General features: G+C 37.4%; 1 protein-coding gene across 2 annotated transcripts in view; it reads right to left on the reverse strand.

The window, feature by feature from the left end:
- Positions 1 to 26,690, reverse strand: part of cpne2 (copine II) — a 46,295-nt gene extending 19,605 nt beyond the window's left edge. Inside the window, exons 1-10 of one of the 2 annotated variants that reach the window (XM_067502912.1) lie at positions 26,419 to 26,690; positions 22,387 to 22,587; positions 10,865 to 11,044; positions 10,513 to 10,587; positions 10,157 to 10,228; positions 9,645 to 9,728; positions 9,305 to 9,394; positions 8,837 to 8,935; positions 7,161 to 7,247; positions 5,903 to 5,962 (exon numbers count right to left, since the gene is read on the reverse strand). In XM_067502912.1, the coding sequence (XP_067359013.1) occupies positions 5,903 to 5,962; positions 7,161 to 7,247; positions 8,837 to 8,935; positions 9,305 to 9,394; positions 9,645 to 9,728; positions 10,157 to 10,228; positions 10,513 to 10,587; positions 10,865 to 11,044; positions 22,387 to 22,563 (924 nt within the window). In that variant the 5' untranslated portion in view covers positions 22,564 to 22,587; positions 26,419 to 26,690. The remainder of the gene's footprint in view (positions 1 to 5,902; positions 5,963 to 7,160; positions 7,248 to 8,836; positions 8,936 to 9,304; positions 9,395 to 9,644; positions 9,729 to 10,156; positions 10,229 to 10,512; positions 10,588 to 10,864; positions 11,045 to 22,386; positions 22,588 to 26,418) is intronic. The other variant, XM_067502911.1, reaches the window with a different exon arrangement.
- Positions 26,691 to 27,729: the final 1,039 nt, after the last annotated feature.

Here is a 27,729-nt window from a genome sequence, read left to right on the forward strand (position 1 = left end):
CTTTTGTATTGTTGGCTATTTGAAATGCTATCAAGCTGGAATGCAGAAGTCTGCTGAATCAAATCCCAGCCTACCCACCAGGTGTGTCCTTCAGTGAGACAGTCAGCATTAGCTCTTCTGCTCCCCCAGGAGGATGGGTTAAATGTAATATTTGAATTTCCTCGCAAAGTAAAATGGTAAACGGTCTGCACTTATATAACACTTTTCTACCTATTGGCACTCAAAGTGCTTTACACTGCTTCTTATTCACCAATTTACAGTTACAATCACAACTAAGTTGGGGTTCAGTGTCTTGCTAAAGGACACTGACATGTGATCAGATGAGTCAGGGCTCAAAACAACAATTGCAGCATTGGGGAATGACCGCTCTACCTTCCTGTGCCAGAGTCACCCCAAAGTATATATGAAAATGTGGATGTGCTCAACGATGACCAATAAAGATTTTAATTTTAAAAAAGATCAATCAACTGAAATTAATAAATAGAATTTGAAAATAGTAAATAAAATAATTCACATAATATTCAGTTCATTAGATGTAAATGTTTTTGAGTCGAACAGTAAGTTAATTCTTACTTTGGACTGAGAAACTATTATAAGGTCCATCTATTATTAAAATAAACTATAGTGCAGTTTGTTTACAAACAAAGAGAAAGCATGTTTCCACAATGTCATTAGTGTATAGATATAGATTTTCATTTTTGGTAAGTAAACCACAAATGCTGGGAACCCATAAAACTGCTATTTAAAAGTAATTTTTGCAGCAAACAATATAGCCAACATTTCTTAACCCCATGTCATGTTATATTTAATAGACATTTCTCGTAGCTAATCACATTGAGACAGTAGTGATGTAGTAGTAATGTTAATTATAAATGAGCTTATACACAATGCAAGCATCAGAGGCCTCAGTCTCATTTTCATTTTGGTAACATCAGCATAAATGAAGCTCCTCTTTCCACATATACCAGACTGACTTGGGACATTTTCAGCTCATTTCTGGTCATCTGGTGCTGTGATTCATGCAGTTTTACCCTTAGAAACCAAATTTCAAGTTGCTTTTCTCATCTTCTCAGTTTCTCTACTCATTTTAAGACACCTTCTACCACTGACATACATGCACAGGTCACATGGCATCACTCAGAAACCCGTCTATGTACAGTTACATTTTTCCCACACTCATGTTCAAAATTTTCTCCGTCTCTTATTCAATTCGGTGAAAACATTAACACGAAGGATCACTATGGCAACAACAACTATGTCCTTTGCTTTAAAGAGTTATTTCCAACAATAAAATAAGGTGAAAATAACAGGCTGACAGTGAAGCCTGTCATTGTTTGTGTGTGTGTGCATGTGTGTGTGTGTGTGCGCGTGTGTGTTCCTAAACAGTATCTGAATTTAACATAGGATCTAGTAGCTATCTGCCCTTAGGAGAAGAACACATCCTCTGACACCGACAGCATGTCTCCACAACAACACAAGTCACCTTTATACAACTCACACAACACCTCAAACCAGAGAAATTCAAGGAAACTGCATCCAGCTATTTAAGGTCATGCAAACTGTAAATGCACATCCCTTTGAACAATTGTTGGACCATCAGATACGAGTAAGATCCCCTCTACATGAGTAAGAAACATACAGTATATGTGAACACATCTATGCTTTCTACTTACCCACATCATTAATCACTCTGTGGTGTATTTTACAATCCTGTACACAAGGACTTTTTTAAAGAAAATGAATCAATAGCGTGACAGGAGTTGCTTCACTAAACCAATCAGCAGTGTTAGACGCTTCTTCCACAGCTTTTTTAAAAGTCTCATTTGAAATTTTAGAATAGGGTAAATAGCAGAGCGTTTAGAGTTGTCTATAAAAAGCATATTTGGCCATCCATAGTTGACAACTCCAGTTTCACTTCAGCTAATGCCATGTTCTTCTCCACAGGTTCTGCAGTCTGCTCTGTGTGGTGTAGCTGTGTGAGCTCCGCCCTCTGCCAGATGCATAGCAGGGCAGAGAAAGAGAGGAGAGAAGCTGCATCATAAACATCAGATCCATATTTTCCAAACTACTAATCTCACTCTAAGGTCTGATAAAATGCTCCCAGTTAAAAACCGTCCTCTCCATTAGCGATGCACCCTAAAAATATTTCATATGGACAGGCTCTAATCTTTACTTGCAAATGCAAGTAAAATGCTGGCACAGTGAAGGCCTAACTGTAGTGAAGTTCTGTCAAAAACAAAATATTAGTAGATTTACTGTGTACTGTAACTGTGTGTTTAATGGCACTTTTTTTGGCCAGAATGTTCTGTTCTCTGCCAGCTAAAGTATAATGTTTTGATGAAAATTTCTTTTTTACAATTTAATAAAAAGATGATAATAATATAGTGTTTGGGTTAAGAGTAAGATAAAAAAAAATCCAACTTACAAAATACACAAAGTCTAAAGGATACCATGTTGTATTGTATAAAAATGTAGGGAACACAATAATGCGGTATTTGATCCTAACAATATATGATTTTAGTAGAATGATTTTTATTATTATATTCGACAATTTATTATTTATAAAAAAATGTATTATTTACAAAGAATTTTAAACAGCAAAATGATTTACAACAAATATACAAAAGTAATTTGACTTTGAACTTTTTACTTGATTAAATGTCAGCATGGTACTTATAATTTTCCTAGAGTTTTATTTTTTTTTTTTAAGTAACGTTGTTTAGTACTTGATTCAACACTGATAACTTTTTTCAACTCACACAACATACTTTACTGTACATAATATTGCATGTTGTGTAAACTCATCTTAATTTGGTTAATTAATTGAACTGCTTAAGTAGTTGTTTGAACTTCCAAATTTAAGTCAGCTTCATTATAGTGCTCCTTTGTGTGGTTGGAGTCAGTACAAAATCATCATATCAAACCAGTAATTGTGATTTACATGGGTAAGAACTCAATTTAAAACTAAACTCCATCATCACACTGATGTAGTTATTCTAAAAAGAAACAACTGAGACTTCATTTGACATGTTCTGACACACAAGTTTCCAGCATAATTTTTTTAACAACAATAAAAAAATTCCGTAACAAGCTTTACAGTTTTTCTCAATTGCTAAGATTTATTTAATGAAACTCAGATCCACTTGATATTCATCGTCAACTTCTTAGCATAGCAGAAATCTTCTCATTAATGTGTTAACACTTGGTAATTGGTTTCACTCAGCTTTTTTACATATTATTTCAAAACAGTTACCAAACAATTCATTCAGTGATTAAAAACTTTGTTGTAGTACTGGATTGATTGTATTAAAAGAAAACACCAGTTGTTAATTGAATTTCAAGTATTTGAAAGTACTTGCAAAGTTTTTTTTTGTCCTTTCGGCTTATCCTGTGAGTTCAGGGTTGCCACAGCGGATCATTGTCTGCATTTTGATTTGGCACAGTTTTTACACCAAACGCCCTTCCTGATAATTTCGCCAATTTCTACTGGGCTTGGACCATTGTATGTGTGCAACCTCCCATTCAAAATTCATTAATCAGTGTTTAGTGCTGATCCATGTATTAAAGATGTAACGTCCATTAGTAGGTTTCATTTGGTTTCTTTTTCATTTTCTTTATATTCACTTTAGTATTTAGAGTGATCAACATTTCTATGTTTGATGAATTTGGAAAAAGAAGGAAATCTGATGCCGTATGGTTAAAAAAAAGTTCAGATTTTAGGTAAAATGTGAAATTTTTTAACTGAAGAAGGAATACAGTACAAGAACTGTGTCTGAATTGGTTCATCCTAGATGCTCACTGTAGGTCCTGCATGTCAAAGGCAACTGGATGCAGAAAGGCCTGAAATTAGGAATAAATCAAAACTTTCTTAGAAAACCTTTTTTTTTTTTTTTTTTTTTTTTTTTTTTTTTACAGTATATATCTACAGGGTATCTCAAAAAGTGCAGTTGCAGAGTGCAGCTGGGTTTATTATCTCTAGGAAAACCATTAAGGGTTATTGTGATATTGATAACTCTATTTAATATTTTGTTAAGGGAAAAAGTTTTACTACAAGTTGTGATGTTTCAGGGAAAATTGGCTTTTGTTGCATGTTTTTAATATTTTGTTAGTGTAAGAGCATTTTACAAACAAAATGTGTATTTTGGACAGTGAGCTTCTGTTTCCGCCTGTGTGTTCCCTGTTTCAAAATGTGACTTTAGATTGGACACAAGTGTCTAAGCAAATGAGAAAAACTGTAACTCTCAAACAATATGTTCTGTTCTTTAACTAAATAAGTATTAAATTATTATTACTTCTTAGGTAATAAATTCATTGTTGCTGTAGTTTAATAACTGTAGCTCGATAAAATTTAGATATTTATGTTAGAGTAAATTGAAATATTTTACACAGTTTCTGAATGATGATTTATAATAATGGAAATTAGTTTGTGTCATAAACATGCAAACAATGTTGATGGCTCTTTTAATATAATGAAATTCTCGTATACATGTTTAATTAAATGGACAAGAATGCTTCATTTTGGAAAGTCTTGGAGAACAGCTTGTATTTATAATCTCCTCATTTCCTCAGTTAATGCAAACTTAAAGCTTTTTCTATGTTTACCAGAAGTGGTAATACAAACCAATTAGCCACAGCATTGGCCACTGTCCACCACGACATTTAAATAACCGGCTGATTTTAGTGTTGTGGTGTCCCCTTTACAGCTTTGCTCTCATAGAAAGCTTTTAAGATCACGTAGTGATGGGTTTTGTTAACAGTAGTTAACAATGAAGAAATATCTGAAATAAATTAAACAGGTTTCTGCTAAAAGAGGAACTGAGAGCAGTAGAATAGATAACATGACTGACACTGCCCTAAATTTTCAAAGTGACAGCTTGTGGCGATAAGTATTTTCAGGCACTCTGATATTCTCTTACCTTACCCTTATTTATATACTGTTATATGATTAATAAATTATTACTCTATCAAAAAAACGTTTAATTTTTACTGTCATATTACTATACACACACACTCAAAGTACCTACATAAGACTGAGAAGGGTACAGTACAGGGTACAGGACTACATCTAAACTACTGTACTAATACTGATGTTTGATTTCCTAAGAATTTAATTAACATTGCTGTTAAAAAGTGCTAATCAGAAAAAAAACACACTGTGAATGTGCTAATGTTTTGTATGCTCAGAGTGTGTATGTGTGTGTATTGTATATTCTTCAAAGTGTGCCATTAGTGTGTATGTCAGTTCATAATTTGTACACATTTTGTGTGTTACAGTAGTGAGGCCGCGTGAAAAGTCCTGAAATGTATCATCGGGGGAGTTTCATTTGTTGGACAAAACACCCCAGATAATAATAAAACAGCTCAATGTGCGTGTTGTGCTATTATAAAAGAGGACACTCTCTCATTCACTCAGTTACACACAAAGGTGTGACATCAACAGGGACACACAAGAATTTCGCCTAACAAGAGACTGAAATAGACTATGATGATCCTGTCTGTTTTCCTCCCTCAGTAAAATACCCATGTCTATCTCTGTCCATACAGTATGTCTTCCTAAATTTCATTGTAATAGTTTCTCTTTTTTCTTGTATTCCCAGTTTTCTCAGCTCTGTTTTCACAATTTAAGAAAAATGCCCATATTTTGTCAAATTACTCTTATTTATTTCATATTTTATTGTTCTCTGTCTATCAGTCTCTCTCCTTGTTTCTTGGTCTTTTCCTTTACTGTATGTATGTATGTATGTATGTATGTGTATATATATATATAAACACATGTTATCTAACTGTAGCCACAGTCGATAATTTCATTTTGAAAGTTTTTTATCCATTTTGAGAGGAAAGCATGCAGAAACATGTATCTCATTATCCCATGATTGTGGGGGCATGCAATTATCATACTCACTGTGAACATGAGCTGGCATCCTCCCAGTATGTAATCCAAAAAAGTGTAGTCCCTTGTTATCTAGAGGCACAAGAGTCATAAGACAACGGGAGATTACAGTAACTAGTCAGCCGAAGAAGAGCACTGTATTGATCAACTGAGAAAATGAGAGATGGGTTGTTAACTCTTCTAAAAGTAAAAACACAGACTGTTGTGATGATCCATTTTGTTCTTTGATTGGAAGAGTTCCTGACTAATTAGATTTCTACCACAGATGATGTGGTAAACAATCGTTTAATAAACACAGCACATTGTACAAATAAATGTTAACTTTTTATAAGTAAAACCTTCAAGTTGTTTTAAAATGACAAAACACAGCATGTTTTATTCAGATATAAGGTACCACAACTAGAGGACAAATTATCATCTTGTTTGAAGACAATTTCCACTCCAATTACAATGAATATTTAGCATGGGTTTTACTGTCATTAGTCTAATCCCTGCCAGCAGCCAACAAATATAATTACTGTATTAGCAGTTTTGTGCATGTGCTAGATGTGTTTGTGTGCCTGTACAATATGCGTCTGTGTACATTTGCACAAAGGATTGTTTATGACTGTGCGTCATAAAAAGGGAGAAGGAAAAGAATCAATTATGAAGGCCTGTCATCATGCGCACATGGCTTTAATGTCATTCCAATAGGCATCTAAAGACTCAGTGTTCCAGCTTAATGTGTCCTCTGTGGGACTCAAAGCTTCCGCACTAATTAGTCATTCAGACAGATTTATGAACGCTCAGTTAGAAGTGTGTCAGCTGATCAAGACCACAATGGTTTAATCAAATGTTTCATTTAGTGGGGATGGGTCATTATGAGGTGACAAAGTGAGAGGGAAAAACGACTGATTTGTTTGATAGTTAGGTGTGTTTTTGTCCTATTAGCACAGAATTTTAAAACCTGTAACTTACTGTATAGAAATTTACATGGGAAATTACTTGAAAGAGGTAACAACACTTCTTATAGTAGCTTAGCCTGGCATTAAGTTTATTTATTTTAACAATGGATCTACAGCTGAACGACAAACTAATAAAAACTATTCCAATAACCAAATAATAATTTCAAGAGCTCTTTATCGCAATTTGTAAAGCATTTAAATTCAAAACAAATAAACAATGAATCCAGACACAAATAAATGTTATCATTTTAGCATTGCATTTACAAACATGGATGCGCTGCATCCAAGAACAAAACTCAATCATCCATCTATCCTTCCATTCTCACCTTACATGACTTTACAATAATGACTCCAGAGTTTTTATAATTCTTCTTCTTCTTCTGTTTCTTGGGGTTGATGCATTCAAACTCAACCTAAAGAGACAGAAAGGCAGTTGGAGTGAAAAGAATGGTAAGAGGTATCTGTATCAGAAATGCATAAATAGAGAAAAACATTGAAGAAATGGAAAAAAAGGTGAGAGTACAAGGGGGTGGCAGAGTTGGAGAGATTGTAAGAAATAAACAGAAACTGTGAGTTGGATCTCCATGTATTCCACAGCTGCCTACAGAAATGTTAACTTGACAGTCAGACTTGGAGATGTGGGCCATTATAAGGTGCCTATACGATTGTCGTATACAGTTCATAAGGGATCCTAGATGTTTTTAATACAAAAAAAGGAAGAATGTTTAGCTTTATGTCACAACCATAATAATTAAAGAAAGCACAAACATTTTCAGGTAATGTGTTTGAACTAAACACACATTCATTTGGACACACATTCAGAACCCAAACACACGTTAAACCAATCAGCCATAACATTAATACCATCTACTGGTTTAAATGTTGTGGTGGCTGTGGGTCAGTAAGGGGAGTCAGGCCAATGTGCATCTATGCAGCCCCATGCACCGCAAGCTGTTGATTATGACCAGCATTACATTTTTCCCGTGATGACCTCTGTCCACTGCATGTTAATAGTATTAATGTTGTGGCTGATCAGTGTAAATCAGTTAGTGATTCATATGACAGGTAGCTCTTAGTGCCTTGTCATGTTACTAGGGCTCAGCTAACGGCTGTTTTACATCTCAAAAGCACTAATTTCTTCTTCAACCATCTCTCTCTGTTTCTCCACCCCCATCTCCCCATCCTGCCTTGACTTGTTGTTTTGTGCACCCCCCCTCCACCTCATCGTTGCCACACATGAAGAGACTCAGTGGGAGAAGAATACTTGAGGCTGTGATGGCACAATCAGTTTCACAAATGAACTCAGAGATATACACGCAAACACACACACAAACACATACACACACATACAGGACTACAAATGAATGAACAATGCGAGAATTCCTGCATTTTAACCAAACAGAAAAGCAAGAGTCAAAGACTAAAATCAAATGCTTAAACCATACTGAATGGAAAATGCAGCAGTTATGTTTTTCAAGCTTCATTGTTAATAGACATGACTAAATGCATTTAAACTGCAAATTAGCCAGTATGGGGCAAAGTTGTGGCCTATTTGGTTTTGCTAAAAAATAAAATAACACTGCTACTGACTAATGACAAAGTTTGATTCCAATCCACAGTTACATACTGTTTAGATTGTAGAAATTGTTAGTTAAATAAATTGTTAAGTGGTTCAAAATACATTAACCCCTGTTATAGCATCTATAGGGTCTATTGTAAAAATTACAATTCATTTAGAAAATGACTGAGATTATCCCAGGTTAACAAATCAAACAACGCTTTTGAACATGCTGATGTTAAGGATATTAACCTAACTCACTAACCTTTTAGAGAACTGAGGTTATAATCAAAAGCTTTAGGTATCAAGTTATAATAGAATAAGATCTCTGACACTTACTGGGTGAAATAAGAGAGAAAGGTCAACACATTACATACATGTTACATTAAACTGAACTGACAAACACACACTGATTTGTACAATAAAATTAAGATAATCTTTTACCTCCACTGAGTTCTGGGCTTCGCTCATCTTAGCAACAGTGGTTTGAAACTCTCCTATGAAGTCATGGCCTCCGTCATTATCATAGTCATAACACAGGACCTGTAATTGCGTACAACATAACACATCATGCCATAAAATGGCTGGGTTGTATAGGCTCCTGAAGTGTTTATCGTTTTGGCATTTTTGCCCTCATAACTTTTCTCCACACCAGTCACACAAATATGGAGGCATTTCACTTGCACAGCAATTTATTCATAACGTATTCTCAGTTGCTTTATAATTTTAAGGATTTATTCACACACTTTTCTTCAAACTACATTTCTGTGAGGTAAATAAGTAAGTAAGCTAAGCCAGTAAGGTAAAGTTGTGTCTTTAACAGTTGTGGTCATAACACAAAGCCTGTATAGAAAAGCTTCTACGGTCGATATATAACAACTAAGAGAGACAAAGCTCAAGCTAACCACTCACCTTGATGTTTCTGTCCACATCGCCATTGCAGAGAGAAATAAGAGGCACAGTAAAAGGTTTCCATGATGGATCTAAAGTGTTCTTTATGACCTATAGCCAGAAACACAGAAATAGGCCTGTGATTATTAAATACAGCAACAGATGCAGTATAAAATTGGGTTGTAGGCACAGCAGAAATACCAAACTAGTTGGCAATCTACACTTCAACATGTATGTTAAAGTTAGTGTTAGAGTTACTAAATGGCTATGAAGCTAACAATGACAATTCCTGTGTGACAATAATCAAAATTTGAAGAAAAAGAATTAGAAGAAGTGCTTTTAATTCCCACAGATGGTTCACCTCTGTTCTGTGCACCAGCATCCATTTGCCATCTTCTCCTTGTTTGTGAAATTCTAGGTAGGGGTCTGACTTCCCAAAGAAGTCCTGCACAGAACAGAGACAGATGTCACAATTTGATCACAGCTGAATGAGCACTATACTGTACTGAGAAGTCTGTTTTGGTTTATGTCCTGCTTTAACCAGAGGGTGCACAGCAGGGACACATCAACATTAGTTCAAGCTGTGCTATTTCTGAGCCACTGTCATTCTTACCTTCACTACACCAGCAGCTGCTCCATAGCACTTACATTTAAAACAAGCTGATAAAAACAAATATACATCCCAATATGGTTTTCGTTTCCTGCTATCAGTGCTCCTGATAGTCCATCAGTTGCTTGACAAAGGTGAACAGTGTAAAAACACTTACTGTAAATGATGTTTGTGTAGGTTTTGCTTTTGTGTCTTTTGTGTGTTTCTAAAGCTTCCATGTTTGTATTTGCATCCAGAGTGTGTGTGTGGGTCTAACTGCCTACCTTCTTATCCAGTTTACGCCCACTCAGGGTCAAAGTGATGATTCTGTTGTCTGACAGCTCCTGAGCTGTTATCTAAAATAAGATTACAGCACAACATTAGCTGCAACATAAATACTGGCAACTATTAGCACAACATCAACAGTAACACAAGTTATGGCAGCAACCCGAAAAAACATCATCATCATCACCAACAGTAACATGTTCACTATTAACAACTGCAACGTGTATGTCAGTATGGTAAACAACAGCCTCTAGGGATATGGCACGTGGTGTATGTGTGTCCAAAAGAGAAGGAGAAAAAAAAGGAGTTCAGACAACAAAGAGAGAAAGAACACCATTAAAATACTGATTCTTACCGTAATGGATCCTTTTCCTGCTGGCTTCCCATTGGCTAAGATCAGTGGTCTGTGAAGCTTTTTATTGGACACAATCTAGTGGGTAATTAACACACATACAGGACAAGAGCAATATAGGAACAGATGAGATAAAACACAAAACTAAGGAAATATAGATTTCAACTAATAAATATGTTTATGCTAGCCCATTTTACTCTAATATTTAGTTTGAACTTCATTTGCAGAAAAAGTTCCAAGTAATGTGATTTACATGTTGACCAGTTCACACTACCAATTCTTATGACAACTTCTCCAGTATCCAAATACAAAACCAACCATGTGTAGAACAGGTAAAATTGAAATCATTCCTTACCACTCCCAGTGTACAAATGAATTCTCCCAGAAAATCATGTTCATAAAGCTGTGTGGCGCACTTGTCCTCATCAAACATAGCAAAACGAAGCTTCTGAATCTCCTCAAAGTGGTAGTCCACCTGAAACTTCGCTCCAAAGACCGGGTTCAAGTTATTCACAGCAGTTTCAGTGCGGCCAAGCTGAAAGACAAGAGACAAAACAAATCAAATAATATTTTAGTTGTGTACTGTGGCTTTGCTAATACATCATGTGTAACAAGGAGGCTTTTCTAAAAGGTAAAGCAGTCAACTTTAAGAGACTGTGAAAGGGAATTAGCCCTTTAACTACTGTAAATTAGTTGAAAAACGAGTCTTAAGGGGTTTGCAGACACAACGCGATTTGTGGCTATTAAACTAGGCTCAGTGCAAAGCCTTCCAACACACACCATTTGTGCTGCACTGTCTGCAGGTTTGAGACCTAAATTTCTAGCACGGTTAGTCAATATGTTGTGATATGTCTTCTATAATTATCAAATATTGTATATGAAAACTATACCTCCTTATATCATTATTTCAGTTAATAGCTAGTTGTATAGCTATACACTTATGTGTAAACTATCCTTTTCACACATATTGCCAACCTATTAAAGCATTATTTGTCAAAACAAACCTGACATGTGTTAAATCTGTCTACCACAATACATTGTTCCTGCAAAAGGTCTCTTAAGTTGTGCATATAGCTCATAAAATTCAGACATAGCTGTTCCTCAGTGTTGACTTCTGTGCCTGGCTGAATGGTTTGTGTCAACTGGCCCTGCAGCTATTTATCACAGCATTCAGCAGTCAAAGTTAAAATAAATTAGGTTTCAACTTTCACCTTAGTGGCATACGAGGTTGCTAAATGATGCAGTTTGTGATTGGATGTTATTGCAGTCTGACAGCAGTTGGGGTTGTACCAGAGGTTCTTTGTTTGCTTTGATATTAATATAAAGAATAGTTCAGTTCTGTTTAAAATAAGCTAGTGGGTTTGTTTTCTTTCATCATAAAATCCGATGAGCCTGAACTTTCTTAATAGGTCCATGACAGGTGCTATCACTAGTGCGCTAACATGGTAATTCTAGGTATGGCCCCGCCCATTCATCAAGGGTGCCAGTCCCAAGCCCGGATTAAAATGGGAAGGTTGCAGCAGGAAGGGCATCCAACATAAAAACCTCATGAAATATCAATGTGCGAAACATGTTCTGCTGTGGTGACCTCTGAAGGGAATGAAAAAAATATTCATTTTCAAAAGGTCTGCTGCCTCAATTCTTATGACGGACATTTATATATGCTCCAGAATGTTATGAAGAGTGATCAGATGAATTGCAATTAATTGCAAAGTCTTGCTTTGCCATGAAAATGAACTTCCCAAAAAACATTTCCACTGCATTTCAGCCCTGCCACAAAAGAACTAGCTGACATCATGTCAGTGATTCTCTCATTAACAAAGGTGTGAGTGTTGACGAGGACAAGGCTGGACAAGGCTCATTCTGTCATGCTGATTGAATTAGAGACTGGAAAATTTAAAAGGAAGGTGGGGCTTGAAGTCATTGTTCTCCCTCCGTTAATCGTGGTCACCTGCAAGGAAACGTCATCATTGCTTAGCAAAAAAAAGAGAATCCTGGGAATTGCCTTGGATAATCAGGAACTTCAAGGAGAGATGTTCAATTGTTGTGAAGAAGGCTTCAGGGCACCCAAGAAAGTCCAACAAGTGCCAGGACCATCTCCTAAAGTTAACTCAGCTGCAGGATTGAGGACCAGTGCAGAGCTTGCTAAGGAATGGCAGCAGGCAGGTATGCTTGAACAGTGAAGCAAAGACTTTTGGAGGATGGTCAAGAAGGGCAGCAAAAAGAAACTTCTCTCTAGGAAAATGCTCAGGACTAGGGTAAAGTAATTTTCTCTGATGAGAAAAATTGTTTTGAATCGTTTGAACCATCTGGAAAAGAGCTTCTTCCCGGGAAGAAAAGGTGAGGGCTACAATCAGTCCTGTGTCATGCCAACAGTAAAGTAGCCTGAGATCATTCATGTGAAGTCAGAGGGAGGTTTTAAAGTATTAATGTACACTCTAAACTAAAGCCATAGAAAGTAAGTTGGAAATTGCTGAAGTCGTCCTTTAATCCCATTGAGAACTTGTGGTCAATCTTCAAAATGTGGGTGGACAAACAGAAACCCACAAATTCTGACAAACTCCAAAAAATGATTATTCAACAATGTAATGTAATGTACACCTGCCTACCTAGTTGTTAAGACTTTTTTTTCAAGGGATTATATTATTGCCATTTAAGACTCATTTTAATATACGTAAATATACGTAGATCCACAAATGCGTAAATCAATATTTATGCATTTGTGGATCTACGTATATTTACGTATATTAAAATGAACTTTTGATCTGTGGATCAAAAGCTGCACGCAGTGGCAACACTGTTGGCCAGGGTCAAAAGATATTTTAAGGGGAACAAGAAAAACTATTCCCTCTGTTAATTGCGTACTGAAATTGCTGCAAGGCAGAAAAGAGAAAAACGTCAGAGTCTGAACAGATTAAGAATTGGAACTCCAAGCAGTTACAGTACAGGAGTAATCAAGTTGAATATCAATGTGGAGTTGACATAAGTGGACCTTTAACAAGTCTGAATTAAGTAATTTTGGAGCGCATAAGGGCTACTGACACCACTCTATGCCTCTGGAACTGTGGTTCTTTTGCTTATTTTGTTTTTCAAACTAATACCAAACTTTTCAATGTATCTGCAATGGACGGAGGCTCATCACAGAGTTTTAGCTAAAAATCATGGTTCACTGCTACTAGACCCAAGAGTTTGGGGAAATAATAATAATAATGTACCAAAAACAAAACAATTACCTAAAATTGGGAGTTGTTGGCTATTTTTTGGATTTCAACACTGCCACAGATCTGCCACAGATAGCCCAGTAATTAGATTGATTAGATCCTATTAGATTAAAAAGAATGATATATTTGAGGTAATGGGCTCTAATAGCCTCAAAAAATAGCCACACAGACAGATCAGAGTGTGTGGGTGTTTCTAAGAGCACTGTGAGAGTTATGTTATTTGCTCTGGACTTTAAACCAGGTGGTTTGATGACTAATACTCACTGGCCATGCTACTCTCCAATGTGACTAAACCTTAACACATAGTGTGCATAGTGTGTTTATCCACCATTAGACCAGGTCAGTGTATGTATATCCTGTCACCAGTTCATACAAAAGGCTTTTTTTCTTTCAGTTTTTAGCTGTTTTAGTTTTTAGCTGATGGCATTAGATCTTTCGTTACTTCTTTGCATTGTTTTTGTCATATTACATTACGGTATGTGATGTAATGTCCTACTGTTGTGGCGAGGACTTTTCCTTTACCAAAACAATGAAGTTTAGATTTGTGTTTTATAGTAAAAAATTTTAAAACCAGAAATTCCAGGTTGTGGTCCTGAAAACCATATTCAAAATCCCATTGAGATTTACCACAACATTAGGCACACTTCTACAATGTAATGCAATCCATTACAGCAGCTCTGTCATAAATAGGGCTGAGTATTGTTAAAAATGTAGATTATTGATAGTTGTACCGATACCGATATCTTGACCTTAAAACACGTTCTTGAACTATCCTTTTTTATTATACCAATTTTCTGAAATCTATTTTCACAGAAAGAAAATTACTTTATGCTATTTAATTTTATTATTCAGCTTCTTGCTATTTTACCACTGAAAGCAGGGCTGTTGGATTAGACTGCTTCAGTTTGGGCTTGGTAAACCTAATAAATGAACAACTATGGCCGAATATTGTTAAAAGATTTAGAAATGCTGGTATTGATACTAACAGTTTTATTTTCATACTAGTACCCAAACAATACTAATAAATCCTTGTTAATACTATAAAAAAATGCCAATTTTAAAAACAAAATTAAATACATTTTTACAAATTATTAATACTACTAGGGGCTGAAATTTGGTATTAAATGACAAGGCATTTTTTGATTGAAGCTATTCAGTCGGTGACATAAAAGTACTGAAGTTTTGTACCCAGGCCTAGCTATTAACTCTAGTTTTACAAGGTTATAATTTTTCTGTTTTTAATTTGAAATTGTGAGAAAGGTGATAATTCTACTATATGTTTATTACTGAGGTAAAGTATGGTGAAGTGGCACTGGCATACATTATATTAAGAGGCGGTTTTAATGTTTTGCCCTACTCATTTATTTTAAAAAGGGTGCACGAAAATGGCAGAAGGCTTCCGATGTCCAGACCAACCTGCCTTTGATGGCAATGTGGCAGATAACTGGTGACATATTCTGCTAAAGCACACAGAAACATACCTGCCAAAACCACATCCTTTATACTCCTCAGTCTTGAACCAAAGCAATAGAGAGAAAGTGGTCATTCTACCTGTGACCTACTACTACTATGAAAATGGATCAATTGTCAACCCCCACAGTGCAAACGAATACATAAAAAAGACAGAAGATGCAAGATCTAAAAGTTAGATTTAGAACCCATAACTGAGTGCACAAAATGGGTCTCCAATATGGTTGCCACATATACAAAAAGAGGATAATGTTTGAATATGTATAGACCCATAGGACTTGCACACAGTAAAAGAGGTAGCAGAATAAATGGCATACGCTACTGTTCTTCCTGTTCTCGATTCCAGCAAGTCAAACTATCTGATGCCTTATCTCTCCGCACGACAGCAGATTTAAGTTCTTGATAATGCCTTTTGGCATTAACACTGTTTCTGTAGTTTAGAGCTGTATTAAGAGCCATAGAACAAATATTTGCTGGATATCCATGTGCCATAATTGCGGACAACATCATTGTGGAGGGTAAAGAAATAGGAGCATGACAAAAACATTAAAATGGCACTCGATCAAGAAAGGCAAGTAAATCAAGCTGAACAAGGTGAGTTACTGTATGTTGTACACGTTCTCAGATGAGGAACCTATAGCAGATCCAGCTCAGATTGAAGGAATTAGTGAAATCCCAGCTTCAAAAGGACAGCCTTCATCCAAATCTCATTCATCCCAAATCTCAGTAAGCTGTCAACACCTCTACGCCAGCTGTTGCAAAAAGATGTGGCTTGGTGCAGGACGCTACTACTGCAAGATGCTTTTAAAATATTGCATGATGCTAAGACTGCGAAAACAGAATCTTATTTCTGACCTCAACCAAGCTGCCACACTATCCCTCACACCAAAGCAAAATGTTCCTTCCCAAAAGGAGGAACAACATGAGTGGAGGGAAGATTGTGAGCACACAGCTGTGGACACCACCTCCTAAACACAGATTTCTCTTTTGAGAAAGATGGCCAAGACACTTATGCAATGTGCTTGCTGAAATTAGACCATTTTTGGTTTCTGAAATGAACATCATTTTAAGAGGGTGCAGAGCAGCGATTACAAAAATCTGTGCCACTCTAATTATTTACTGTTCTTAACTTGTCTTGGAGACACAGCTACTTTATAACAAAACCAGCAAACCCCTGAAGACATACCAAATTGTCAACCTCAAGAGACAGAAAGGACATAATAAGATGGAAGTTTTAATAAAGAGCTGTAGTGAGCCATGCTCATATGTAGTAGAGATATGTGGTTTCACCTGTATTCCCTGTCACAATGTCGCCAGTAATGGAACCACAGCAACACCATTGCATCACACACCAAATCACATATCAACCTAATTCACCATCACTCCAAGAAGAACTAGTGATGAACAAAACACAAGTGACAGAACAAAGTGATAACACTAAAACTAACTCACCAACACCAGTGTTTCCTAGAACATTTTTCGAGTACGGTGGCAAGAGGACAATAGATGCTTTCCCTTCAATATTATATATTTATAGGGGGATAAGACCAGTTGCTGGAGTTTAGGAGAGGAATGTTGTCCCATTCTCGTCTGAAGCAGCATTCTAGCTGCTCAACAGTCCTGAGCTTTGTTGCTGGATTTTTTGTTTTATGATACACTAAATGTTTTCTATTGGTGAAATGTCTGGACTGCATGTGGGCCAGTTCAGCACTCTTCTCCTCTGAAGCCATGCTGTTGTGATGGATGCAGTATGTGGTTTAGCATTGTCTTGCTGAAATATGCAGGGCCGTCCATGAAAGAGACATTGTCTGGATGGAACCATATGTTGGTCTAAAACATCTATATATATTTCAGCATTGATTGTGTCTTTCCAGATGTGTAAGCTCCTCATGTCAAAGGCTCTAATTCACCCCCATACCATCAGAGATGTAGGCTTTTGAACTGTCTGCGGATAACAAGCCCTCTTCTCTTTAGTCCACAGAACACATTGTCCATGGTTTCGAAAAGCAATTAAAAATTTTGAATTATCTGACCACAGAACAGTTTTCCATTTTGTTTTAGACTATTTTAAATGAACTTTGGCCCAGAGAACACAACGGCATTTCTGGATTGTGTCCACATATGGCTTCTTCTTTGCATGATACAGCTTTCACTCACATTTGTGGATTACACAGGGAACTGTGTTCTCTGAATCTTTTGATGACTATATACTGGCTATAAACTGTAGATGGGCTCTTCAAAGTCTTCACAATTTTATGTTGAGGAACCTTTTTCTGAAATTGTTCCATAATGTTTAGACTCAGTTTTTTACAGATTGGTGAATCTCTGCCCATATTTACACTCCAGAGGCTCTGGCTCATGTTACTGACCTATTGCCAATTAACCTAAGTAGTTGTCAAATGCTTCTGATTTGATTTGCAGCAATTACTTTTCCAGTTTCTTGTTGCCCCTGTTCCAACTTTTTTGAGATGTGTTACTGCCATCAAATTCAAAATGAGCTAATATTTTCCACGACATGGTAAAATGTCTCAGTTTCAACATCTAATATGTTGTTTATGTTCTCTTGTGGGTAAAATATGGTTTGAAGACATTTGCAAATCATTGCATTAAGTTTTTATGTTTTGAAGTGTACTTAGTGGAGTGTTTTTAGGCCAATATTTGCACTTTTACTTGAGTAAAAGTGGGTTTGTGTGGGTAGCATGGTGGTGGAGTGGTGGAGTGTTAGTAGCATGGTGGTGGAGTGTTAGTTTCACTAATGAAAAACAAACACCTTATAGTAGTTCGAATAAAAATAAATTCAAACTGTTCACAATGTATGTATTTATGTATGTATTATATAATCAAATGAACCAAGTTAAATGATCAGTAAAATGTGAGCTTTAGTTTGTTTTTTAGAAGTTTTTTAGCATTATGATTAAAAGAAAGCCATTTTTGATTTTGTCTGAGGGCATCAAAAGGTATAAATGATGCAGGTCCTGGAGGAGGGCCCATGCACAGGTTGACGATTCTAAAATGGGATCAAGTAAGACCATGTACTTACTGAATTATATCAGACAATAAAATCAAGATGCAACACAATTCAAGTTGTCCTCTGATACATCACCCTCTGTTAGTGTGAAAATCGTACACCCTGGTGTTTTTTTTACTGAATGTCATTCAGAAGTTAATAGGTCTGACCTAGTAAGATTGCAATCACAACTTTAATAGAAAAGTGAAAATGAAAAGGTTTTAAAAGGAGGGAGGATCATAGTAGAGCAATAGTTTACATGGCCTAAGGGTCAGGTAGGAAAGCCTCTTCACAGAAAACTGCTTAGGGCCTAAGCCAGGTGACGTCCAACTCTGCCAAAAAAACGGAGCTATAGACACTAGTCTCAAAGCATTTCCAGCAGTATATTGTCAATTAGGCATCTACAGTACACATACATCTATTATATATAATTTACTTTGTATAGGCCCTATTACCAATCCTTATTTTTTCTGAATCTGTCTAGGTATTGTTTTTATCACAAAGCTGAAAAGACAGCTTGTACATTGTTAACGAATGCAGGGGAAACACTGCTATAACTAACACTACTAGGAGAGCAGCAAGGCCAAGTGGACTTATCTATCACGCTGCTAAAATGAAACCACTTGGACAAACTGGCATCAGCAGAACAACAGCTTCAAACAACAGGAAGTATAAAGGTTACACTATGCAAGTTTTAAACAGCAATCTGAACTGAAATGGAAACACTATTGCAAACCTACTTAGAGGATTTTGCATCATGTTTCACAGTAGGATTGCAATATGATTCATTGTTAATGTGAAAATATTCAATAGCCCAGCTTTAATGACCCAGGGTTCATACTTGATATTGGTATTTGAATGATATTGTTTTTTTTAGGCCAACAGTGATATATTATTATATATTATATATAATTTTTTGTAGTTTAAAAATCCAGCGCCCTTTAATCAAATGCAATCGATATACCGTCCAATCTTTAACAATCATAAAATATTGCCCTGGCTTATTTATCTGTGTGGATTTAATTTAAATGTATTTGTTAAATCACAAAATCAAAAAGAAATCTAACAAGGACATAACCATTCTGCTCTGCTGATGACCTTGTCATTCAGCTAACCTTCATTAGATGTTCCACTGAAATGTGTTTAATAAGTTTAAATATTGCTGCAAACATTCAGTATTGTATTAGCTTCTTTTACAAGGCTCCACTAAAACACTGATAAGGATGTATTTTGAAGCCTGACTGAATTTAGCTGTATGTGGGAAAACATCACACTGCATGTAAGTTTTGACTTGCTGTGTTACAGGCAAATATCTGTGTCCATAACACGTGTTGAGATTGAGCATGAGGATTTGGAGTTTAAGGAAAGAAAAATTCGAATGATTTAGAAAATAACCAAAGAAGTCTGTTAACTGGGTACCATGTCATTTACATAGCTGAGATTCATAATTCTGTGGACCTACATCATCATGTTTATTCTGCCTGTCTAAAACTACTTTTAGCTAAATTTTTCCATGGTCTCTTGGAATCATCAGTTTCATTTATCCTCCTCTTGCTCACTCTGACTTCATCTGTTGCTCATTCTTTCTTTTCTCATTCTCCATCCTCTCACCTTGTATTTCTCTCCACACTGTTCTCATCTCTCTCTTCTCTCTCTCACACCTTCTCGCTCACACTCCTTACCCTCACACTCACTCTCCCTTTCCCCCAATGGACCCAGCTGCTTCTCACACCTCCAGCTCACAAGACAGATGAAGACAGACAGAAAGTCAGACAGAAAAAGACACAGAGGGGAAGACTAGTGACAGAAATGAGACATTCAGACAAAGGAGGAGAGAAAACAGGAGGGGATCAGAGAAAGTGAGAAAGCTGCGATTGTGAGAGAAATGAGCGAGCTGTTCAAAATATCCAAGAAAAGGCTTGGGTCTAATTTTCCCTCCTCCATCATTCCCTCACTCGAGGAGTACTAAGCTTTTGTTTCCCTTACCGTTGTCATAGTAACCGTTGGCAATTTCACATCAGAGGCACATGCCCTGCTGACCAAAAGCTAGCTACAACCTAAGGCACCCGCCTACACACAAACAGGCACACACACACACACACACACACACACACACACACACAAAAGCCAGCTTGCCCTGTTTACCAGCTGTTCACTACAGAAAAGCCTTGAGGCAGCAGCCTACACACACTAAAACTTCATCAACATGTTCCTCCTAAGCATCATCAACTTACTGTAGTGCTCATGTTTTTCTTTTACGACACCATGAAAAAACATTCTACTTGCAGAGCCACTCCCTCATCAACACCACTGTGGTGGTGGGTCAGACTTTGTGTGATAGTTCAGTAAGGGTGTCTGTGCAACAAAGTAGCCTCTCCGTGCCGTGTAACCACCCTTAGAACATTAAAGCTGAAAACATATTGAACATTATATTCATAGAATCAGAGTAAAGTGAAGGATATCTTAAACAAGAAAAAAGTTTCTGCCGAGTGATGCAGGGCCAGTGAAAGGCTCCATACATAAAATCTATGCTCAGGTATTGTTTAAATAATCTGTAATATTCACGCTCATCCTATCTAGCATTGTCTGTAAAGCACAAAAAAGACAAAAGCTGGTTTAAACCCAAGGAAGGCTATCATAAAACTTTCATATTGACTGACAACAACACTAGTTTGTTCAATATAACATTTTAAGGAGGAAAATCTCCTTAAAGTAACAAGCTTGTTAATGCTCCATTAGCTGATCTTGACCTCATTAATAAGGCTCTAACAAGATAATACATTACAAGATGTATTTGTACTCCACTTCCAGTGAAATTAATAGATTTTGTGACCTGTCCAGGGCGTAACCTGCCTTTTGCCCAGAGACAGCTAGAATCAGCTCCAGCACCCATGTGACCCCTAACTTGGATAAGCAGGTCAGAAGATGGATGGGTGGATGATTTGATTTTGCTGCAAAAGGTTAGAATCCTGGTGTCGTCAGTCCTTAAAATAGCATGACTTTGGACTGAGTGAGGAAACACCAGCAGCCATGGAAAGCACATGTTTAGTGGTTCATTTTGTGAAAAATCGTTCTCCCATATTCAGATCCATAAAAATGAGATGTTCTACACATATCCACATTTCTGGGGCCATAGATTTTGTACACTTGCACTGAGTCAGCCTCTTGTTGGCACCACACACAACTTATTCTAAACTTAAAATTCTTATAGTAAACAGTTTCATTTTTCAGAGTTTGTTATGCTCTAAAGCACAATGCCCATTTTGGGGCCCTTTATCTTGGCTGTGCCATTTCACAAGCTTAGGCTTACTCTCCTCTTATTGTAAAGAAGCTGCAAAATCCTTATACTAATGACTAGAAAACATACATTTTTCAGTAGCATACTAGTATTGGTATGCAAATGTATATTCATGCATTAGAACGTATGGTACATATGAAGCTCATGAAAGGAGAGGCAGGCTGATCTCTGTTCACTGAAAAACTAATTATCAGCAGCGTGGGATTAGGAATGATTCATTTGTGGGAAAGAGATTATCATTGTGTAGTGTATTGTGTATTCTACTGTGTACAGTATATGTAAAAGCTGCTGTTTTGCAGTGTGCTATGTCACTGTGCTTCCCAGTTTGTCCCAGAAACTAGGAAATTCTCTATTCTCAGGAACTCTTTCAGGGTTTTCCACCATTCCTACTTTTCCAAACATAGTCCATAGTAAATCAATGTATAGTTCTCACTTTGCAATAGAGCCTCTTAGCATGTCTACAGACTCAGACTAGCAACAACGTTCATAAATCTTGCAGCATCTGACGGAGCTCAGCATGTCGGAGCTCATGCCAGATGGTCAAGATAGCATGACTGTGGATGTGGCTCTGCTCGATTTGCTCACTGCAAATAAACACAGACAACAAACAATCGTTTGTTAGTTCCTTTGTTGGAAGAGCTAGCACAGTGACCTTGAAAGTATTTCTAACACTTATTTAAATCTTATCCCCTCCCCTCAATGTTCTTTTTATTTCTGCCTCCCTTTTATCCTCTTCTCTCCACCTCTCTGGAGTCAAAATACTTTTTTATCCACAATCTGTCATTTTCATCCTTCACAGATTGTTGTTTTTGAAGACATTCTGTCCCTTTCTCTCTTCAATTATTAGTCTTTCTCTTGTCCTATTGTCCCAACAACCTTACCTCCACCCAGTTTCCATCCACTTCATGGAAGAGAACACAGAATGGGTCTGACTTGGAGGCTACATCTCGGTCCAGCAGGTTGGCTGCAGTGACGGACAGCTCCACCCGAGTCACGCAGTGCTTAGGTCCAACACTGCGTTTCTGGCTGTCAGTGGCCGAACCCAGAGTGTAGGCCATGGTATGAGATCACAGCCGATCAGCCTGGAGGAAAAATAGTTTTGTTTAATTTATTAACGCGCCTACCCACACACATACACAAAAGCATGGAACACTAAACTCAGAGGCTGGCCTAAGGCTGCATTTAACAAGTATTTTTAAAGTTTTAACAACTTTCCTATAACTTATGAACATATTATTTTAGGACATATCATTTTGAAACCAGTGAAGACATATCCATCGCAAAATCCTAGGAATAACCTAATGTCTTATTTTTTGGGACTGCAGTCCAACACCCCAAAATACAGTACCTCCTGTATTATTACATTAGACTAAAAAATGCAGAAAAAAACACATTTGACAACCTGGAATCATTAAAAACCCTTTTGTTTGTTTTTTTTATTAATAGTTATTTTTTTGTCTTTTGATCAACTAACCTGCTATTTATTTCCCTAAATGTCATTATTGGACTTTAACCTAATGGTTAAAGGTGATGGTGATGGTGCTTCATTAAAAATTAAAGGATAAAAAAGTTATTTATTTTGAGGAGAGTAAAAGTGAGAGTCAGGGGAAAACGTTCTATATACATGCATATTATATTGCATATTAAAACATAATTTAAAGATGAATGGTTCACTTATTGTGATTAAACTTTACTGAAAGTTTTTACTTACACAGTGATGGCTGGTGTCCAGGATAACATGCAGTTTCTCATTGGGGTCTTACATAACTTTAAAGAAGCCAGTGTGTGTTATGTGTGTCTTACACTACCAAGCAAGAAAATTATAAATTGCTAGGAGAAAACAAGATACTAGCATCACATGGGGTGTGCAGTTCTGTTGCTGGGCAGATGGTGTGCTTCGCTACAGTAATTAGTGGTTTACAGGTTGATTTTTACAAAACAATATTCAGAGAGTTTTGAATGTATTGACATTATGTAACACTGAATTCCTGAATTATAGTGGATATAAAAATGTATATACCCTTGGTAAATGTCATGTTTTGAGATGTAGAAAAATCTGAATCAAATATTTGTTTTCTATCTTTGATGTAGCCTATAATCTGTGCAGTTCAATTAAACTGAAGTCTCTTAGGGGGTGCCCAAAACAACACCCATAAACTAATACCCGTAAACCTTGGGAATCTTTTGCAAAAGCCTTCCAAATGTGTCAGACTGCGAGGACATCTCCTGGGCACCGCCCTCTTCAGGTCACCCCACTGATTTTCAATTGGATTCCAAAACTTTGATGCTCTTCTGGTGAAGCCATTCTTCTGTCGATTTGAAAGTATGTTTTGAGTTGTGGCTAAAACGTGAAATTCTTCTTCATTTCCAGCTTTTTAGCAGAGAGGATATTTAGAATTGGTCACAATTCCATCCACCTAACTAAAGCCCCAGTTCCAGTTGAGAAAAACAGCCCCAAAGCATAATGCTACCAACAACAAGCTTCACTATGGTGATGCTCTTCTTCTGGTGATCTTGTTTTTGCATCAAACATACTTTCTGGAATTTGGCCTAAAATTTCAATCTTGGTCTCATCAGACCATAGCACATTTGACCACTTTTCACCACATTTCTGTCACACGTGATGTAGGTTTTTGCAAATTGTAGCTGGGCTTGGATGTTTTCCTTTGTAAGAAAATGGTTCTGTCATGCCACCTTCCCCAAAGCCCAGACAAACTGTATGAAGAACATAGGATACTATTGCCACATGTAGCACACAACTAGTCCTGCAGCTCCTTTAATGGTGCTGTAGGCCTTCTGGACCAGTTTTCTTCTAGTTTTTCATCTATTTTGGAGGGATGTCCAGTTCTCAATAAAGTTACGTTGATGACTGTATTCACTGTATATATAATGCCTAGGATTGTTTTTGGGTACAATTCTCTTGAGTGATACCTTCCATTAATGACGTCCCTTTGAAGTTTTGTAAACTCTTTGCTGACCATAATGTTTGCTGTAAGAGGCAACCGAGCAAATTTAAGAAAAATCCTACTAGAACAGCTAAACTTTATATGGGCGCAGTCAGAGTTACTTACATTAACAGTAGGTGTGTACTCACTAGTGTTTAACATTTGTTTAAATGTGATTGGTTAATTCTAAGCACAGCCGCATTCATGATTACTAAAGGGTGTGTACACTTATGTAGCTACATTATTTTATTTTTATTTGTTCCCCCAACCAAACAATTTGTTTTTTTTGTTTATTTTTCAATTAATTCCAAAAGATTATAGGCTGCATAAGAAGTGAAATATTATTGGAGGTGTGTTTTTTTGTATTTTTTTATATCTCAAAATCAACTGAGGAAGAATCCCCCCCAAACCCACACACACACACACGCACACAAACAAACATACCACCACAAGCCCACATTAAAACCATCACAAAACCTCGAAAATGGTGCAACCTCCGGCAAGGAGCAGAAAAGACATACAGACAAAACAAACACACATACTGTATCCTGGGGAACTTTATGGGTGTATTAAAAAACAGTTTGTCTGATTATGTCGTAATCGACAATAACGTGTCATATTTATAATTATTTACAGCTAGGCCTAAAAAGAAACAGCACCAGCACTTTGTGTCCATAAAATAGGGGTTTGTCCTCAGATCGAAATGTTTAAAGGATGCTGGCTGTTGCTAAGATACTAATGTGTCATAACCAGCGTGCTCCTCCCGCTCTGCTCCTGCGATGTCACACTAGTAGTGGTGATGTACTGCAAATATCAGTGCAATTTCCAGTCATTCATTCATTTCCATTCATTTACTCAGTCATTCATAGGGGAGGGGGGTTATTTTGACTAGCTAAAATAGCTTTATTCATTTATTGTCATTTGCAATTAGTATTTACTGATTGTGTTAACAATGCCAGCACATCCCATCCAGGACTAGTTTCAGTGGAGACCTGAGCAAACAGTGAGATAAACCAAGATTTCAGCAGAAGTCTGCTGCACTCACCAGCATCCCAGTGCCTTGAATGATGATTTTGCTGTTTAAAACATGATCATGGATCATAAAATTAAAACAGTAATGTCAAATTAATGAATAATTTAAAAAGCTTAAACCTCTATTTTCCAATATGGCATTAGTCAAACAGACTTGACTGATTATCAGTTTTGTGCTGTTTTAAGTTTTTTTTTGTGTGTGTGTGTGGGGGGGGGGGGTAATCTGATCAATCAGAAAAAAACACAGACAGAGAATCCAAATCCAAGCCATGACCGGCCGTGTCATCTCCAGTGGAAATCATGTCCAGCCACTAAAAACAACTTGGACCTTTAATTAAATCAGTAAAGGGCCATAAGAGAGTGGAGCAGCATTGTAAGATGAAGGTGTATTTACAGGTAAGCTCACAGGGGAGCAGGGTGCACTGACCTAACTGAAGAAACTGACAACCCAGTCCCACAGCGGATCACCTCTCCGCTGAGGGGCAGCAGGAGCAGGTGACCCGCAGGACTGTTCGTACTGACTGGACGTGTTATGGCAGAGTGTCATTAAGTCTGATTAACGTCCTTTCTACCCCACTCGTCACAAAGTGGCCAGCAGAAAATAAGGCAGACTGAGACTCCAAACAGTAATCGTTTAGAGATTTGTCAAGTGGAGACACGAACTAGAACAACTTGGTTTTTTTTTTTTAGGGGGGGGGGGGACACAGACACACATATTTTACTGACCTCGGTGGTCGGTAAAATAACACATCTTTCGTCTTTCCGTGTTTCACCTCTCCAACCAGCAGCCTCACACATTTAGGGCTCTGGTGACATTTTGACAAGTGAGCGCGTCTTCGCAGTCTCTCGGCAAAGCCCACGCAGCAGGTGACTGTCGCACGTCTAACAAATGATCACTAAAGACGGAAAAAAGGTGAGATCTGCTGCCACACTCACCTCACTTCTCTTCAACGACGTCCAACTTCTTTCGCCGCTCCTCAGTTGAGTTGACTATTTCTTGAATTACTGCGCACAGCGAGGAGTGAAAGGAGATATAAAAACCGCGAAGCCAATTTTTTTTCCCTACAAAAGAGTGAAAACTGGACTTAGTGGTCCCATTTTTGTCTCGAGTATCCTGGAAGGCGCAACAGTGTGTGAAGATAAACCATCCTGGTCGCAAGGACTACGCTGCGCCTGGCGCCACTGATGGACAGAGATGATACAAGCCGCGCTCACACCGGAAAGACGACAAGGTCCTTTACAAAATAAAAGTGCCACTGACACCGCGAGAGCATAGCACTTCCGTTTGATGGATGACTTCATTACACTGGGAGAGTAGTTTCTTACAACTATGAGGGACGCTTCTTTGTATTAGTCTATTCAAATTAACCATCACATTCTTTGTCTGTAATAAAAATATTCATTAATTTACATATGGAAAACGTGTTGTTCCAGTGGCACCCTCTTGTGGTTCCTACAGGTATCACAAGCCACGTTCATCACTTGAACCTGCAGCTACAAATGCTGAAAAGTAATTAAGTACTTTAACACATGAGCTTAGCCACAATTCTGACATACTAAATAATTATTTTTCATATTTTACTTTTACTCAGTTTCAGATTGCATTTTGTACCTTCACTCTGTTACAAATGTTATTTTTATACTGTAAATAGCTGTGGATAAAAGTATAAGATTTGACCACCTTTATTTCCAATACTACTTGCATGTGAATGCATCAGTAATAGATACCATTTGGCTACATGGAAGCTGCTTTATACATTTACATTCCACATTTTGACGATAAAAGATGTCTTTACAGACATCTTCAACATCTCCCTGAGCAGCAACGTTGTTCCTACGTGCCTCAAGACAACGACCATTGTTCCCATGCCAAAGAAGTCCACTGTCTCCTGCTTAAATGACGATCGTCACACCCATCGTGATGAAGTGCTTCGAGAGGCTCGTCATGAGGCACATTAAGACCCAACTCCCACCCTCCCTGGAACCCATGCAGTTAGCATATCGTCCAAACCGTTCAACGGATGATGCCATCTCCACGACCCTCCATTTTGCCCTCACCCACCTGTACGAATGCTGTTCATTAACTTTAGCTCAGCATTCAACACAATCATCCCTCAGCACCTGATTGAGAAGTTGAGCATACTGGGCCTGAACACCTCCCTCTGCAACTGGATTCTGGACTTCCTGACTGGGAGACCTCAGTCAGTCCGGATTGGGAACAGCATCTCCAGCACCACCACACTGAGC

Source organism: Channa argus, chromosome 4, assembly GCF_033026475.1.
Source record: "Channa argus isolate prfri chromosome 4, Channa argus male v1.0, whole genome shotgun sequence".
Taxonomy (NCBI): Eukaryota; Metazoa; Chordata; class Actinopteri; order Anabantiformes; family Channidae; genus Channa; species Channa argus.